We start from the raw sequence: 18,052 nt of genomic DNA, 5'->3' as shown, positions 1-18,052 counted from the left end.
TCTCAAAATCCTTGAAGAAGAACATCAGTCATTTCAAATATTTACCACAATCGTTATGGACAATCTCTAGTTTCTTCGAAACAAAATTGAGCACAATCAACCAATCCAAACTCCTATTATCTTTGTTGATTCAGTGAAAAAAAGAGTCTTTCACCATTTAAAAGCCTGGGACACTAAAAATCAACAGGTGACAATAAAAGATGAGACATATCCAGAAGGGTTCTACCTAATCAAGTTCGATGTTGCAGTGAGAAAACAAGGAAGCATCCTCACTTCAGTTTGCTGAAAAGATTTAGGAGAAATATTCTTTGCAAAAATAGATTTCATCAACAGTAAGAATCTAAACTTTAGAGAAGCAAGTGCAGCTTTGATGGCCATCGAATAAGCAAAAGGACAAGGAATAGAAAAATTATTCATTGAAGGAGACTAAGTATCACCATCCAGGCAATTAGTAATTTCGATCATATTCTGGATTGGACCCTGTACCCAATCATCAATAATATCAACCATCATCTTCATTCTTTTAAAGACTGAAAAGTAAAAAAAATTCATCAATCTTTAATCGATGCACGCATAATCTTACATAATTGATAGCGGAGACATAAGCTTTTGATAACATCCCTTTAATCCAAATCCCTTATTCTTTATTGAATTTCCATAATGAGAAAGACCCACCCCCTCTATATATATAATTATACCCTTTTAACTTTGTAAACTTTAGTTATTTTTTAATATGTTACGCAAATCTTGCTAAAAAAAAAAAAAATCCAAATCCCACCCTAGTTTTGTGCCTGCCAGCGCGGTGGGCTCCAAGGCTCCAACATGTAGTCCGTAGGTTCCCTCAAAATTCAATGGTCCTTATTCTTTTTTGGGTAGATTTTTAAGCTGTTTATTGATAGAAATAATAATAGAAAAGGGATGATATAGTTATGAAAAGATTTCATAAAAATAAATAAAAAAATTGATATAATTTTATACGACACGTTTGATTTATTTTACAATAAAAATAATTTTATAATCTAACGTAATATATCAAGTTACGTCAATTTATAGATTATATTTGTAAAATTTTGTTGTGACTAAAACATTTTTCGATAAAAAATTATTGTTTTATCGTACTATCTTTCATGGTATCAAATAACTAGTAAAAATATAAAAATAATAATAAATAATTTTAGAAAATCTCTTTAAACTATATTTGCAACAAATCCAAAAGGATGTTTTCCAAAATTGAAAATATACCTCTAATTTTGAGCTCCCTCAACGATTTCTAAAATGTTTGGCTCTTTATTCATTTGTTTCGAAAATTGCAATTTGAACTTTATCCTCTGCGTTCGAAAGAGAAGAAAATGAATGATAAAAAGATGATTAAAAATATAAGGAATGACATGTTTTCATTATTTTAAGGTAATATTAGGTTCTAAAAGCTTGAGCTGTATCAATCAATAGATTGAAATATCATTCTCAATGGCTATGCATTAGTTAATAAATCTTCAAAAAAATCCTCTCCAACAGTCAACTGATAATTGCCAATTATCAAGCATTTTTACCTCTCTCTCTCTCTCTCTCTCTCTCTCTCTCTCTCTCTCTCTCTCTCTCTCTCTCTCTCTCTCTCTCTCTCTCTCTCATCTTTTTCTTCCTACTTTCGTCTCTCCTTGTTTTTTCTTTCTGTTTTTTATTTATTTAATTTCTAAGTAAATATATAAGAAATGGATAAGTTGTTGGATATTCTCTTAAAAAATGGTTAAGAAAAAATAAAATTTGATTAATTATTTTAAATAAAAACGTTGATAAACCATTGCAAATGTTTGTTTAACTTGAGCAATTATCATGATTTATATTATTCATAATCTCAATTCTTATTATTTTTTTATCATCTCATAATATGATATTAGTTGATTGAAAATTATTTATTATATTTTAATTGTGAACCTATAATCTTTTTTTTTTTTTTAAAAAATAGACTTTAATTTTATTTACTGAAACTGAAGTTACATATTTGGCTAATCAATACAGGAAAATCCAGATTATTAGCCAAAACTACTTTATTGTTAGGGGCTCTCCCGCCAACAAATTTTTTTGTGACGGACATTGTCTAAACTTCTATACCTTCTCTCTTGACAGCAGTCAAAGAGAAAGTGTTCTATTAAAATAGAGATAAAACAACCTCTCTTCCAAACAAGAGAGGTACACCCACACTCCACCCTCCCAAGTAGGAGGAGTACAACCACACTCTCTCCTTCTAAGGAGGAAGAGTACTACCACCTACCTTTCTCCAAAAGAGGAGTAGGACAAACACCCGCCTTCCTGCACTGGAAATCATCCAAAAGCACCGAAAACCATTGCTCTCATCATAGTAGGTTTCCAGGTCAGCTCATGCTGCATCCTCCATGCCACACCCTAAAGATTTTTTGCAGTCGTGCCCCTGTGTTCCGGTTGGCCCTCGCTTCTGCACCTCTCATGTACCTCCCCCTCGATCCTGCAGCACCAAAACCACTCCAACGGCTGACCACCACGGGAGCAACCCTCTGTGCTACAAACCCAGCCCATGCCACCCCTGTTCCCGAAAGACAGAGCAGCTGCTAACCATCTAACCACCTTCGTAACGGGTTGCACGTCCACGAAATACCACCCTGAAAGACCAGAGCCACCGCTTGGCCACTCACCCCAAAAGACCAGAAGCCAACTAACCACCGTGTCTTCTCTGCCACAGGTCGCCATTTACAACCGGAGAGAAGGTTTTGGGGTGAATCGAGGGCTTGGCCATGGCGCTGAGTCACGACGATACAGCTCCACCTTCAGACTTTCACCGAGAGCTTATTCAACACCAAATAAGAGTTTTAAACCAAAACTAAACTAAACGCCATTTAAAAGGAGATGAAGGGGGAGGAAGGAATGGAGGATGGAGCTGAGGCCCCCATCCCCTGCCCAATCTGGTTATTGGTTTTGCTGGATTTTTAGAGAGAAGTCAGAAGTTCTCCCTCTAGATAATGCTTGGACCTTTCTACGATTCTATGAACCTCTAATCTAATATGATATTTATTTTTTGTCTTTAAAGATGAACGTTGCCCACTTTTTTCGGAGTCATGCTAAAAGGTGAATAGGCACATGTAATCAATCATGTATCACATAATTTAAAGTTAAAAAAATAAAAACATAGGAAATGAGACGTGTGGCTGAGTCCACTCTCCAATCAAACTCACCTTTTACTTACCAAAAGAAAAAGATAAAAAAAAGATAAAGAAAAAGACATTTCCAAACATGTCGAAACAGAGTTATCACAATAGAATAATTGGACTGCCCCCCACCACCTTCACCCACAAAGCATTTTCATACACTTTTTTTTTTTTAATTTTTTTAATCACCACATCTAATTAAATGGTTTTTTTCGTTTTTTTTTTTAAAAAAAAAAAACAGAGTGATACAATGCATGGGATTAAATTAACGAGCACGGTTATTTTAAGACATTTATAACATATACTGCTTACTTAATATAATTTTGAAAGAAGATAAGTTTTGAATTTTCTTATAAATTAAATATTATTATTTAAATAATGTTAATACTGTACTCTTCACACTGGTTTAAAAATACAATACTTCTAAATTTATATTCCTATAAAGTGACACTAAAACTATTATATATTTATTTAAGGAAAATTCTTACAAAATGAAATGGTTAATTCTCACTTTGAATATTTAAAATTGTGCATGTAATTCAATGAAATGAAATGGAAAAAAAAAAAGAAAAGAAAACCCCCAAGAAAAATCTTCATATCCTTAAATGATAAAAATATAATTCATCTTCATACTTAACTCAGCTTTCATTTTATTATTGTAATATTCTTGTTTTCATTTTACTTTTCTTAAAGAGTTGGAACCCTAAATTTTACCTTTCCTTGCTTTTTTTTTTTTTTATAAAATTTTAATGTATAGTCATTTTTACGTATTTTTTATCCATTTTACTTATGTGATTGACTGTGTTATTTTTTTTAAATATAAAATAATTCTTTTAATCAATTATATTAATAGAATGTGTAAAAAGTACACAGAAATGACTGCACATAACAGAACTCTAGACTTGTGAGTTGTGACCTAATACTACATGCAAGTTTTATATATACATATATTTGTAAAAAAAAAAGAAGTAAATTTTATTAAAAAAATTAATTTTTTTCCCTTTTTTTATAATAAAATTTAATTTTTATAAAAAAAATCTGCCTTGAGACTTATATATTTAATTTATACCAAGTATTACTCAATATTAAAATAGCCGAAATTAACACAAATCAGCAATCAATTTCAATCAATCGTTTGGGAAAAAAATAAAAGAATAAAAAAATAATAATTGGATCTCAGAAGTCGAAATGAATTGAGCAGTGGCCCACAAATTCCTTGAAAGCGCGTGGATAGACACAGTTTGGTTAATATAAAGACGCGAAGGTGAGGCAGTCGGTCTCGCGATCTGTCGAACAATGAATCTCTCTCTCTTCTCAAGTCAAACTCCGCAATCCCTCCACCACCATCCACCCGTTATTTTCAGGAATCATAAAATTCCCCGTTACTACTCAATTTCTCTTTCCGTTTCGCCCTCCTCGGCTTTCCGATCTGTGTTTTCTGGCCACCCCGATCTCCGACAATCCCTAAAACAAAGGAGATAGAAAGAAAATCGTCTGTTCTCATCCTCACCTTGGTGTTTCGGGAAGCTCTGATCATTGAATCTCCGCCGTTTTTCTTACATTGGGTTCGAATATGAAGAACACCAAGCAGAAGAAGCGGAGAAGGAGGCCCCGAGCATCCAATCCTGCCGAGAAAGGCGTTGTGGTGAACGAAGATGTGGGGGGAAAAGTACCGGAGTCGTTAGTGGAGGCCTTCTCTTTGGCATCCTTAGACGACGCCGTTTCGACCTTCCGTGAAGTGATTGGCGATCGGGACAAAGCCGCGGAGATATTAGGCGCAAGCTCAGCGGACCGTGCCGAAGACCCTTCGACGTGTTCGACTTCGGGTGCGAGCTTGTCGGGTTCTTCTGTGGGTTTTTTCGAGATGGGCTGTGTTCAGAACGTGGTGAAAGGAAAGGATTTCAGAGGGACTAAGCAGAAGAGAGTGGTTGCGGCGACTGGGACTGTTTCTACGGTGTTGGGAAAAGATTACGTGAATCCGAGGACTCCAAGGAGGAACGTCTTGGATGCCTCGACCAGGTTCAAAGGGCGCCTTAGCAATGCTTGCATTGAGATAGAAGAGACTGAGCAATTTCTGCGTTCGATGCTCGGAGATGAGTGTGAGCTCAGCATGGATGTTGTTAGAGATGTTTTATGTGAGTACCCGCTACGATTTTTTTGGATTAATTTTTTTAGTGTTTTTTAAAGAAAACGTAGGCTTTTGTAGGGGTTGTTGTAAATAACTTGCGAGTTTTGGTGGCACTGAAATCCGTTGTGAATTTTCGATTACTTTGAGATTTAAGATGCAATGAAAATCGGTAATTGATAACCAACTAATAAAGTCAACTTTGTTTGGATCAAGTTGGTGGTGGTGAAGTTCAAAATAGAATACGAATAATAGAGCTTGGAATGCTCTATGAAAGAGTACAAGGGGACACTAGTATATTGTAGAAAAGGGAACCAACGAGGGGAAAAAGGATGATGGGAAGATTTAGTCGGTAATAAATTGTGGACAACGTCATGAAGTTTTAACGAGGTTTCAGATTGCCAGAAAGACATGACAAAACTGGGATATTGTTAATGAATTAGATTGCAAATACCATCTTATGAAAATTGTGTTCTTTTTGTTGTTCTTTGACGAAATTGCATTTTGAGCCCTCGATGCTATCATAGAAAAGGAGTACTTTAGGTTTTGTTATTCAAATCTTTTCCGTTTCAACTTTCAACAGCAGTCATGCACGTACGCATGTCGCATGTACTTATGTACGTGTGCATCTATACGTATTCAGTAACTATTTATTTATTTTTTGTATAATTTAGACCAATAATTTTTTATAAGTAAAATAAAAATTTTGTAAAAAATAAATAAATAAAATGAAAACTGTACATTGTGCTATGTGAGTGTTTTCTTAAGTCTTTCTAAATTTTTTTAACGCATTTTTTTAATATTTGAGATAATCGTTTGGATCATGCTTGGTACAAAAGAGGCATTCTAATCAGTCATTGTATGGTGTAAATTGTAAGAGATTGGGCACTGTACCATGGAGCTTATTTTTAGTTGTTTATTGCATGATCAGGAATTATTCTTCTTTTTTTTTTTTTTTTTTTCAGGTCAATGTGGATATGACATAGAAAAGGTATTTTAAGTATTGTACTTATAAAAAAAAAGTATTGTGGATTTCGATTGAGTTATTTTTTACATTGATATTGGAACACTCATCCTAATTTGATGATAAATAGAGTAATGGAAACGTTTTTCTGTTTATTTGCTTCCTAGGCCTTTGATGCATTGCTCGAATTATCTGCTTCCACCTCTGAGCAGTCCAGGAATGGTAGATACCCTAATGATAGTGTCAACTATAAAGAAGATATAAGATTTCTAATTGAACGCAAAGATGGTGTAAGTAATATTTACCTTATTGCTTGATTTTGTGTTGGAGTTCTTGCTTATAGGCTCCTATTTCAATATATTTACTATATCATTTAATGTATTTTGTTGGTCACGTAAAAACAAATTTGTATGGTCCTTATAGTTTGAATTTTGAGTGTTAAATTTGTTGTTAAGTTATGGGTTATGCCTTTGGGCTGTATTTTGACCATTACTCGTGTTTGCATTTTATCACTGTTTTTATTTTATTTTATTTTATTTATAGGTAATCAAGAAGTTCTATTCATAGAAATAGGCAAAGCCCAAGTAGACAGGGAGATCACTGTTATTCAGGATAGATTGAGTTTAGGGGCTTGTATTTTTTACGTCGCAAGCAAATCCTCCGGTGTCCCACAAGAGAGGCTGACGATTCCTTTAGCGGTTTTGTTCTCTTGGTCTTCATTAGGATTGCTGGGTTTAGCAGTTTATGGAGGCTGGTGTGACATGAATGATTTTTAGTTTATACAACTATTAACAAGGTTATTAGACTTTTTTTCCACTAGAAGAGTTGCTGCTGCTTAAATATTTTTCTGTCATAAAATAGCCACTCCCTCTCCCCTCCAAACACCACCCCTTCTGTTTTGTCCTCTCTTGTTCTACTAAAAGGAGATTACTTCCAGGGTTTTGATGGAGTGTGGTCGAATAATTGATTTCTTAAAGATGCTAGGGTCTAATGGGTTAGGTTTTTTATGCTTTCACAATTGAATGCTGGCTCAGATTCTCTATCCAGTGCTGTGTTAATTTTAATTCTGTGTTAATTTCTGGGGAGAATTTTCATCCGGTGATTTGTGTTTTTTGATTCCTTTAATTAAAGCTACACGATTGCCTATCCTGGCTTGTGAAGGATTAATCACTGATGTTGTGGCATGTTTTATTCACATTTTCCCTCATGATGTAATTTATTTAAACTTGGGCACCCAATGATGTTGGAAATATTTAGATTTTGAATTTACCATTTGAATATGTGCTTTATGTCAGTGATCATGTAAATTTTTGTAACAGTTTACAGATAAGGCTTCTGATTGCACTTCCTATTCATCTGAAAGTGAATTCCAGGACAATATATGGTCTATGGGCTATGGTTGTAGGTAATTTATTCTGGTTTTTATTTTAATGGGTTTAGCATTATTGTGGATGTTGTTTTTAAATTTATATTTTTGGTTTTTTTTCCCAAGAAGGTTGTTGGAAGCATGCTATTATGGATTTGCGTGTTGAACTTAAAATGAAATACAAAAGAAATTTGAGGAGGATATAACCACATATGACATGGCTCGATCAAGTTTTTTCAACAAAAATTTAGTTTGTAAGAAAGCTAGATATCATGCATGCATGTATAGGTTGAGAGGCAAGAAGCTGGAAGCTTCAAGGCTAACCTTTTGAAACATTAAAAATAAAGGTTAATTGGGGAAATATGAGTGGTGATTGAATAGATTTAATTAATGCAAAGTGCGAAGGCCGAAGTGCTTCACGTATCAAAAGCAAAGTGCAATTTCGTAAAATTTTTAAGAAATATTATAAAAATCAGTTCAAGACCAAGAGAATGATGTAATCAACTATTCTAAAGTCAAGTATTTAGTTGGTATTGAATATCGTTTATGTGGAGTCACATGTTTTCATAACTGATGTATATGCTTGTAGTAGTCCAAGTTGGCTTTCTAGATGGATTGATATTTGATTGCTTATGTTAGCATAGAAGTCAATACCTACACTGCTTGAACTCTTTTAGTGATGGCCTTTTTGATATTTTTTGATGGAACCATGGACTTCAATTTGATCATGGCTATCAAATATCATAGATATGTATATTTAATAAAGCACAAGAGAATTATATAAAATGTTATGTTTAAATGCTATTTAGCTAGTTTATTACTTTATTTTTATGGAAAATCTACTAGCTTATGCTGCTGCTTGTGATATCAAATGCTTTATCTTTGTGAAATGATTACATCTCTGCAAGGCCCTGTCAAATAAATTGTAACTATATTTGTTAGTCCTCATAAATATGGATCAAATTGCAATACCAATTTTTTCTGCATTGAGGATATTTTTATTTGTAACTGAATTCTAACCTTTGCTTGTTTTCTTCATTTTAGGAATTATTCTAAGGTTCTTACCAATCCTGAAGCCGATTCTCCTACTAGAACAAGAAGTACCGAGCCAGATCTTCCTCAAAAGGTGTTGGAATCTTTGTTTAACATCTCCAAGAGTGTTGAACATGAACCAAAGAAAATGAATTGGAGGAATTTGGTAAAGAAAATGCAGTCAGTGGGTCCTGGGTTTGATGTTTGTCCTTCTAGTGTTGCAGAACCTCAGCAATATACTGGCGGTATTCATTATTAGTCTTGCCATTCTTTGTTGCATTTGCTCTCTCTGCCCATATTAGTACTTTTCAGAAACTCCTTGCTCATGTTTTCGTAGCCATCTCACTATTTAGCATCTTTTGCAGAGGTAATGTTGGAGATATTTGAACATGATTTAGCACATATTTGGGATTGTGGTGGAAAATATTGCTTTTAACTTGAGGCTTATAACTTAGAGCTTAACGTAATAAGCACTATTATTAAAAAGCTATTTATTTTTTGGGATCCATATGTCTAAAGCACTTTCAAACATATTAGATTTGTTTGGAAACAAATTAAAAAAGTACTTTTTGATATAGATATTACATAAAAGGGCATATACTTGATAAAAATCAAATATTATAATAAAATAATAATAAAAATAGTCTAATAGATTTTTCAATAATTATAATAATAAAAAAAAATCTCTTCAACGATTTATAAGTGATAGGAGAAGAATGAAAAATATTGATGGGCAAAGTCTTGAGTAGATAATACTAGAATATTGAAAAATATAGATGGGCAAAGTGTCATTGTGTTAAAATGATGAGAGTCATTTTGTAATGTACATAGCACGGTAAAATAGAGACTACTTTTTATGAAGTGCTTACCACAATCCCAAACAGGCCCTTACTCCTCATCAATTGTACATTTGTTTTTTTTTTTTTTTTTTTTTTCTCTTCATTATTTTTTTAAAAAAAATGTTTTATACACACATACATACATACATATATGTATGTATATATCTTGGCTAAAGTTTTTGGAGTATTTTTTTTATCTCATGTGATTATCCTTTGGGAACTGTCTGATACACCCTGCTACATTTCTGGAGGAACCCTCCCCTCTTTTGAAAAATCATTAAAAATTTACCACTGCAATTGACCATCCAGAATCAGGAACTTGTAAGTGGGGGGCCCTCGTTTTCAGAAATTGGCCTAGAATCAGTTGTTTGTATAGGTTTTTTTTTTTTTTTTGCTGTATATGTTTAATTATAATTGCAGCAGACACTAGCATGTAACTTGATCAAATTTCATTTACTAGGTCGTGTCTACATCCTATCTTACCAGCTGAAAGAGGGTGGAGATAGAGCATGGGAGTGTGTTGATTATTGCAGCATAAATGCTTGTTGATGCAAGTGTGCGCTTGATTAATGAATCTTTCCTCTTTTTTTAGCGTGATTAGCTACTTTGTATGTTCCTCAGGGCATTCATGCACAGCATGGATTCACAAAGTCATTCATATTCAAAAAGTGCTTCTTTTGTTTTCATATGAATGGAAATGCTTGATAGTTGTTTGGGAGGGTAGCTCGCTTCTTTTTAGTCAACTTTTAACATCTACTCAGCGAGATGTTCAAAAAGGGTTTTTTTTTTTTGTGTGTGTAAATATATCCACCTTATAACACTAACTAAGTTCTTGTCAACCATATCAATCCCTTTACTTTTGGGATTTTTCCTGGAATTGTAGCTAAAGGAGAGGAATATCATGTGTTCAGGCAGCCTTCGACACAACAATGGGCTTCAGTGAGATCTTGCTATCAGAAAGTAAGATGTTCTTTTTGACTTCTCTGTGCTTGAGAATACTTGATGATGCCGAATCTAGTTTATTATATACTCAAAATAATCTCACGAGGACATTCTTCTGCAGGCTTCAGTGGCATTTTCCAAGGGAGAAAAACAGTATGCAGCCTGCCTTTCTGAGCAGGTTTGTTCTGCTTCAGCAAAGGACATTGTTTATTTATTGTATCTAATATATCTATGTTGGTGTTTGCCGTTCTGTACCTGCTTATTTTTCTTTGATTACTCCAAGCCTGCATATGATAAGATGTGTAGGCCACCAGATGGAGGAGCGGTTAACATTGTATTGTAGCTAGTTACCTGCAACAAAGCATTACAAATTTTTTTGGCAAGAATGCAGAGCTCTTTCCTTTTGGCTTTCCTTCTATGATTTATTGTCTCACAGGTTGCTTGGATGCATGTAGGATTCCATTGAAATTAATGGAGATTACTGGAAGTAATTATTCCCATTGTTAATAACATTTACATTTAGCACCTAACCTTTGCTAATCTATCCAAACTGCATTGATTTCTTAACTTTTTAGATTTGGGTCTTCTTGATACTCACTTGATGCCAATTGATCTAAAGTTTTGATTCTCATATGCTTCTGTAATTTTACTTCTTGGGCGATTCACAAGTCTACTGCTCTTGACCTGTCCAACGGTTGCTTATCACATTTTTGGTTTGTCATGGGCATAATATTTTTTTGATAGGTGTCATGGGCATAATTTTATATCGTGTTTGCTTGATGGGGTTCCAAAATGAAATATTAACCAAATGTGTTCCATTTGCCTAGGGTAAGGCACATAAAAAATTGGCATGGGAGGCAGATGAAAAGGCAAGCCGTAATATATTTAAAGCTAGGTTGGTGAATTGCTCAAAGGATCTACATAAAGTATTTCTGTTCATTATACCTCTACCTTTAGTCTTCTTTATTTAATTAAGCCATTGCTTCTAATCTGCAGAAACAAGGGCATAGAAAATGTGGTTACAATTGATTTACATGGTCAACATGTCAAACAAGCAATGCAGTATGTGAAAGCCCACCTTCTTTTTGGAACATATGTGCCCTGTAAGTGTCTGCTGGTCTTCCAATATTCATTGTTCTATTCTATATTTCACACAAAAAATGCTTACACTTTCTTATTTATTTGATTATTATGTTTGTTGGTCTGCTCCAGCTTTTCAAACCCTCAGGGTTATCACAGGATGTGGGTCACATGGCATAGGGAAGTCAATAGTGAAACAATCGGTATGGGTTTCCAAATAGTCCGGCTTCCTTCTATTTTCTTCTGTCCAACTCTAGAAACTAGTGGCAACAATGGTTCAAGGGTTTAGATCTTTTGTATGGTTGTTGCATACTGGTCTTGTAGTAAACTTTAGTTGAGTTGTAGCAAAACCACTGAATTGGAGAATTATATGGCTTGAAAATGTATATTAGACAGCAGAATTTTTCTATTGTTGGCGTAACTTTTGGTGTTATTGCTAACATGATGTGACCTACTATTTGAATACGATTATAATGGTTAGGGATGTTATAGATAGCAGCCAAACCCAGAGAGTATAAGCACTCATGCAATCTGATTTATAGATATGCTCATTAAGAGATTAAAATAACGACATCTGGCAATATATAAGTGATTGAAATTTCTCCATTATTCAGATTAGATTGACTTGAGAATTTATCTTATTTTATCCCCATTGATATTGGATGAATTAAACATTCATTGCATTACCCTTGCCATCTTTGTCTTGATGTACACTTAAAAATAAATCAATCAATCAATCAAAAATTTTCCTGATGTGTGGCGTGTAGCATTCACCTATCCTCCCATTTTCCCTATATTATATTTTTGGACTATTGTTTGTTTGCTTCTACTCTTTTTATTTTTTATTTTTTTTTATTATACTGGATATGAGGCCAAAGCCCTAAGCTTTCCGTGTTGGCTTTCTGAGGTGACTGAATTGTTCCAACTTTGTTAAATCTTTTCTGCAACTAGCCCCTTGGACCTTGCTTCATCTTTTGGAAAAGACGAACTTGTTGCATTTGTATTATACTCTCCATGACACCATCTAATTGCTGGCTGCATGCAGGTTATCAAACTTATGCAAAAGGAAGGTATAGAATGGAGAGAGGAAAACAAGGGAACGTTGCTAATCAAGCTCGGTGGATCCAGAGAGTTCAGCTTTATGGATTCTGAAAGTGACACCGAATAAATTTACGCAACTTAGTTCAGAAATACTCACCGCTAGTTTTTAATTTTTCTAGTCTGAGTTGTTGTATAACAATAGAGAGTCATGTCATGCAGCGTTCTTGCTTAGGCCCCCAGTTGTGATATTAATGTGGAATCCTTTTCTTTCTGTAGGTAACTGAATGATAAAAGTTGGATAAGTTAATTGATAAGTGTGGTGCTGATGGCTCGAGTTGCTATCTGTGTGTACAATTAGCATTGACCTAAAGTTAATAATGACATGATACTTGATTCTGTTCGCTGTAAGTCTTACATGCTTGCTTGCTATTTAATGTCAGTTTCTTGTGGGACTTCCAGTCTCTGTATTATTTCCCTTTTGCACTATCATAAATTCCACACGTTGGGATTTTACCTCTTCTTTGTTTAAATTGATTCTGATGGACCTGGTGGAGTTATGCGATGTCTGAATAGATTCTTTGATGTATTGATCACATTTCTTGTTGATCAGATGTCTGTTCGAGCGCGGAATACATAAAAGAATTACTGAGAGAAATTTATTGAGATGACAACTAAAAGGATTTGCAGGTAACTCCAAGTCGCTATTTATTCCTGCACGCTCAAATCCCACAACATTACTACTGGATACATAAAAAGAATATATCGACATAAATTTCTTCAGGGTTTACCTAGCAACAAGAAACAAAAAGCCTCCAACCAAAGCACTCGTGTTGGGTTCCATCTTTGTTTGAGTTCCATCTTTGTTTAAAAGAGCCTTTGTTTTATCGACGCCGAGTGTCCAGGAACAGCACCCCAATTAATCATGGGTGTGTACTGGTCATCGACAAGAAATTTCTCATCAATTTATCTCAGGTAATTCAAAGGAAAAATCTTTCAGCCTGATAGTCTCAAAAAATTGTTTGTACCTAAGAAGTTTTGAAACTTAGACCCGGAGGGAGCATACTCCCCAGCCCAAGGCTTTTACAACTTGAGTCAACCACTAAGGGTTTTAAAAGAGCTTTCAACAACCCCAAATGAAAGAAATACAAAAGAGGAAATCATTTGGGGGAGAAAAGGAAAAGAAAGGGCAACAACAAAATAAATATCCATAAACACAGGGCACAACTTTATATTGTATTAAACCGTCTCATACAGGGAACTGAACGGGGCGAGGAAATTAACTATGAAGTTGCTAGACTTTGTAGATTGGAAATTGAAGAGGATAATTATAGAGGAAGTTCGCCGCTGTCCGCAATAACAACTTTGCTCTTGGGCGTCCCATTCTGCCTTCCCTCGGCTTCAACCTTGTAAACTACGTCCATTCCAGATAGCACTTTTCCAAATACAACATGCCTACCATCCAACCTGCAAATCGATCGGAAAATTAGTACTAAATAGACAATATCAATTCGGTTGATAAATCCATACATACACACAGTTCGGTCGAGTCCCGGTTACTCTCTCTATGAGAAGAGAGGCGGAGTTGTGCGGATCAAGGAGAAGGTTTCTCTTGTGTGCTGTAAGTGTATATTGATAATGCTACTTATCTCATTCATGTCCAACATACTACTATGAACCCGAAACAGCTTTTACCCAAATCACATGGTAAACAAACAAATAAAGGAGAATTTTGTCAACACTGTCAGTATAAACAACAGAAGACACGTGAAGAACATGTGAAGATTATTTGTTTTCTTTCTACTTTAAATTCTCAGTGTAAAGCAATTACCAGCTAGTTGTCACAGTTGTTATGAAGAATTGTGAACCGTTTGTGTCAGGACCAGCATTTGCCATTGACAGAAGCCCTGTTAGAAAAAAAGATCCAGACCAAAAATTACTACCATGATTACTTCAATCAGGGGGGAGGTAGGGAGAAGAGGGAGAAAGAAGGATGCTGGTACTACCTGGTCCAGTATGCTTCAGCTTGAAGTTCTCATCATTAAACTTCTCTCCATAGATTGATTCTCCACCCCTTCCATCGCCAAGTGTAAAATCACCTCCCTGGAGCATGAAGCTTGGAATAATCCGGTGGAATGTGCTACCCTTGTAATGGAGAGGTTTTCCACTCTTCCCAGTGCCTTTCTCACCTGAAATGATTTTTTTTTTTATCAGTAATCAAGAAATTTTATTCATAAGAATAGGCAAAGTCCAAGTACACAGGGAGTATACATGAGAAGTACCTAACTAGAGTTCTCCCCTGAAATGATTGAAAGAAGTTGTACGAATAACACTGACTTCTAAGAACATTTCCTGAACCCTAACTACTTCCCTCATAAATCATCGTTTCCTTTTCCATTTAGGGGAGTCAATGGGCTGTTAATATTTTTATATAGAAATGTCCCAAATAGTTTACTGTTTTCTCATTGGCTTACAGATCTTTGGACAAAATGAGCCTGATTTCTAATTGGCTTCCTGTCACTATTTCCCTATTTACATTTTCACTTCGATATTACTATACTTATACCGATTAAAAAAACTTCAACTGCACACACTCAGTTGAAAATGAACTTGAAGATAGTGTTCTACCTAGTTTAAATATACAGGTGATGATGAACCCAAAAAAATTACCAAATAACATATTCAAGTAGAAGCAGAATGTGCAATAGTTAGTAATTTGATCTGCACATGCTCCATTAAAAATAAAAAACAAACAAACAGGGAAAGAGCTGATATCACTGGCTCACCTGTGCACAACGCTCTAAAGTTTTCTGCAAATAAAATCAAGAGCTGTAAGTGAATAATCTTATCATGATCTAATTTTGAAAAGAATGTACGATACCCACTCCATTGGTTTTCGAACAGATATACAAAATCATACCTACGGTTTTAGGAACCGTCTTTCCATATAGCCCCATCACAATTCGACCTGAAATATTGCAGATCACAAATAAAAGGGTATCAATACCAGGACCAATGTGATTTGTTGACTGCGAATTTTTATTATCATGGTGTAGGGTAAAAGCCCTTGACACTCATTGCTCTGTAGTGTAATTAAGTTAAAACAGTGACATGGCCTCAGCAAAATAACAGAATATCGAAGTAATGATGTAAGATTTCCCATATTTAGAGCGACAACAAATCAATCTAAAAACAATACCACATTTAAAATTCCAACATACACGGATCCACCTGATAAAATCCTAGAGGATTAGATCCTTTTTCAATTTATAATTAGGTGTTTCTATCAAATTCGTAGTGTGTGATTGGCTATGTGCCTGTGCTTTTTGTTTTATCAATAGATTTTTCGATTATCAAAAAAAATCTTAAGAGAATTTAAATCATCACGGACGCCCAGCTTTACAATGCATCTCACCCTACTCATTCCACGTAAAAAAGCATTGATGAAATTCTTTGAGAAAGTATCTTATATGGTACAAAGAGCATACCGGCTGGCTTTCCGTCAATCTCAACATCAAAGAAAACTTTGTGGGTCACTTCCTTCAATTCTTCCTTCGACTTCTTTGCCTGAAACATTAATCATTTATGAATTTCATAAAACAAGAAGGGTACATTCATATTATTAGATCGTAAATGTCAATAAGTATAGGTTCGTTTCATAGATCGAGGCTATATAATGAAGATCATAGAGAAAAAGATATTGGAGAATTCTCCTCGCGTTGTAAGAGAAACCCTAAATATTATCAGATCAGAAGGGAAACTTAGAGAAGTGAGGGGATCAATGGGTACTTTTCTTCGGTTTGATTTAACTTACCTGGATGAGAGCTAGGGTTCCGAGGAGGACTAAAGTCCAGAGGAGAATAGACGTCGTCCTCGCCATCTCTTAGCTTCCACTGCAAAACCTCACTCCCAGTTTCGCCGCCTAAAACGGAGAAATCAATAAAGCATCGATGGAGTGGAATTGGTGTGTAGACGTTATTTATAGATAATGTGACTACCCAATCCACGTTTTACACGTAAACCTTTTTATATTTTGGCTTGACGCCATTGGTCGAAGGACCCTTCACCCTAGACTCGACTCGTGAGACATTTTTCAACTAAGAAAAATGAAAATGCCACGTAAGCAGATGGATAAAACTTAAGAAAATATCATTTATGTACAACAAAGATGCTCGATCTTATATTTTTATTTTTCATTATTTTTTTCATATTTAAAGGAGTGATTATTAATATATTTATATATTTTTTAATGGTTAAAAATGTTTAAAAAATTTTAAAAAATAAAAAAATTCATTTATCCTATTATACATATTTGATAGGCACGTTTGATAGTTTCCTTAACATTATTTTTTGATAAATAGTTTCCTTAACATTATTTTAAAACTTAAGTGTTATTTTACTCAAATAGTCCTACACAGCACACTTATTGAGTTAAAAAACTCTTTTACCTTTTTTCATTAGTAGATGTGTGATATGGAGCTGTTAAGCAGAATTTTTCAAAACTTAAATATGTCCTCAAGAGTGACCCTTAGTGTATTTTTAATATTTTAATTATTTTCTTAATATACATTTAAATTAGTTTTTTAAATATTATATATAATTATAATTTATAACATAAAATTTTTATTTTAAACATGAAAATTTATTTGATAATATATAGTTTTTTATAACAGAATTTCCTTTTACATAGAAGATTTTTTATAAAGCAGATTTTTTATAGCATAATTTTTTTATATAATAGATTTTTTTTATAAAACAGATTTTTGTAAATACTAATAAATTTTTAATAAAACAGATTTTTTTAAAGTATTTTTTTAATAAACATATTTTTATGAGAAATTTTCATTTTATTAAAACAAAAAAGGGGACCAAATTAGATCGGAAATCGATAAAACTGAAGGTACGTGTTTAGGAGAATAACCAGTACATAATCGGTTTTAAAAAATGCAAAACTAGAATTACAGATTTGGTCATAAATTTTATCCAAAATCAAATCGGTTCAAACCAGTTACACTCCTAATCATTCATATACTACATATTTGATAAGGAAAAAACTTATATGTAATGTATAGTATAAAGATTAAGGCTGTGCATCCGGACCGGATTTTTATTCAGTCCAGTCCGAAAACTGGATATCCGGTATGTAATAGCCCGCTAGAAATTCAATTGTGGAATTTCTATTGACTTTAGGAATCTCGTGAAGATTCTATAAGTTTTCATGAATCCATTAATCATATAGGTTTTAGTCTAACTACATAGTTAGTGTTATGACTCATTATGGTATCAGAAATGTGTTTTTGATTATTGGAGATAGTTAGAAGTGTCTAAATATATTATGGTTTGTGCCATTAGACTCGGTGGATTATTTAAAGTCTTATGGCGTAATAACTCTTTTTCATATTTTCAGACGAAACGTCTGTTCAAAACTGTAGATATTATTGGATAAAAATATCTTGAGCTAATTTTTGTGGATATTATTGGATAAAAATA

The 18,052-nt window shown here is 34.0% G+C and overlaps 2 protein-coding genes across 3 annotated transcripts; one reads left to right on the top strand and one right to left on the bottom strand.

The window, feature by feature from the left end:
- The first annotated feature begins 4,445 nt into the window (after window positions 1-4,445).
- LOC122294217 (SMR domain-containing protein At5g58720-like) lies at window positions 4,446-12,966 on the top strand. 2 transcript variants are annotated; one of them, XM_043102785.1, is made up of 11 exons: window positions 4,447-5,311; window positions 6,267-6,292; window positions 6,433-6,555; window positions 7,585-7,670; window positions 8,676-8,908; window positions 10,386-10,462; window positions 10,566-10,622; window positions 11,272-11,339; window positions 11,441-11,547; window positions 11,657-11,727; window positions 12,570-12,966. In XM_043102785.1, exons 1-11 carry the CDS (start codon window positions 4,750-4,752, stop codon window positions 12,690-12,692), a joined length of 1,533 nt encoding a protein of 510 aa, XP_042958719.1. In that variant the 5' UTR covers window positions 4,447-4,749; the 3' UTR covers window positions 12,693-12,966. The 2 variants fall into 2 exon arrangements, with proteins under 2 accessions (XP_042958720.1, XP_042958719.1); XM_043102786.1 differs by lacking the exon at window positions 11,657-11,727 and having other exon boundaries at window positions 4,446-5,311.
- Window positions 12,967-13,767: 801 nt separating this feature from the next.
- LOC122294219 (peptidyl-prolyl cis-trans isomerase CYP20-1) lies at window positions 13,768-16,538 on the bottom strand. Its single transcript, XM_043102787.1, has 7 exons — window positions 16,377-16,538; window positions 16,051-16,129; window positions 15,483-15,530; window positions 15,349-15,372; window positions 14,569-14,751; window positions 14,394-14,469; window positions 13,768-14,029 (listed from the first exon to the last, which is right to left on the bottom strand). The coding sequence occupies exons 1-7, from the start codon at window positions 16,440-16,442 to the stop codon at window positions 13,891-13,893; spliced, it is 615 nt and encodes a 204-aa protein (XP_042958721.1). The 5' UTR covers window positions 16,443-16,538; the 3' UTR covers window positions 13,768-13,890.
- Window positions 16,539-18,052: the final 1,514 nt, after the last annotated feature.

The sequence above is a fragment of the Carya illinoinensis genome, chromosome 14, assembly GCF_018687715.1.
Source record: "Carya illinoinensis cultivar Pawnee chromosome 14, C.illinoinensisPawnee_v1, whole genome shotgun sequence".
Classification (NCBI taxonomy): domain Eukaryota; kingdom Viridiplantae; phylum Streptophyta; class Magnoliopsida; order Fagales; family Juglandaceae; genus Carya; species Carya illinoinensis.
Note: the sequence above shows the minus strand (reverse complement) of the source record. Positions and strands in the feature narration are given on the sequence as shown.

Excerpts from the sequence above, each read along its gene's own strand:
- LOC122294217 (XM_043102785.1), top strand. The coding sequence starts at position 4,750 with ATGAAGAACACCAAGCAGAAGAAGCGGAGAAGGAGGCCCCGAGCATCC. Across the intron at positions 10,463-10,565 it reads TGAGATCTTGCTATCAGAAA|GCTTCAGTGGCATTTTCCAA; the intron begins GTAAGATGTTCT and ends ATTCTTCTGCAG. Across the intron at positions 11,548-11,656 it reads TTTTGGAACATATGTGCCCT|CTTTTCAAACCCTCAGGGTT; the intron begins GTAAGTGTCTGC and ends GGTCTGCTCCAG.
- LOC122294219 (XM_043102787.1), bottom strand. The coding sequence starts at position 16,442 with ATGGCGAGGACGACGTCTATTCTCCTCTGGACTTTAGTCCTCCTCGGA. Across the intron at positions 14,752-15,348 it reads CTTTAGAGCGTTGTGCACAG|GTGAGAAAGGCACTGGGAAG; the intron begins GTGAGCCAGTGA and ends AAATCATTTCAG. Across the intron at positions 14,030-14,393 it reads ACAACTGTGACAACTAGCTG|GTTGGATGGTAGGCATGTTG; the intron begins GTAATTGCTTTA and ends ATCGATTTGCAG.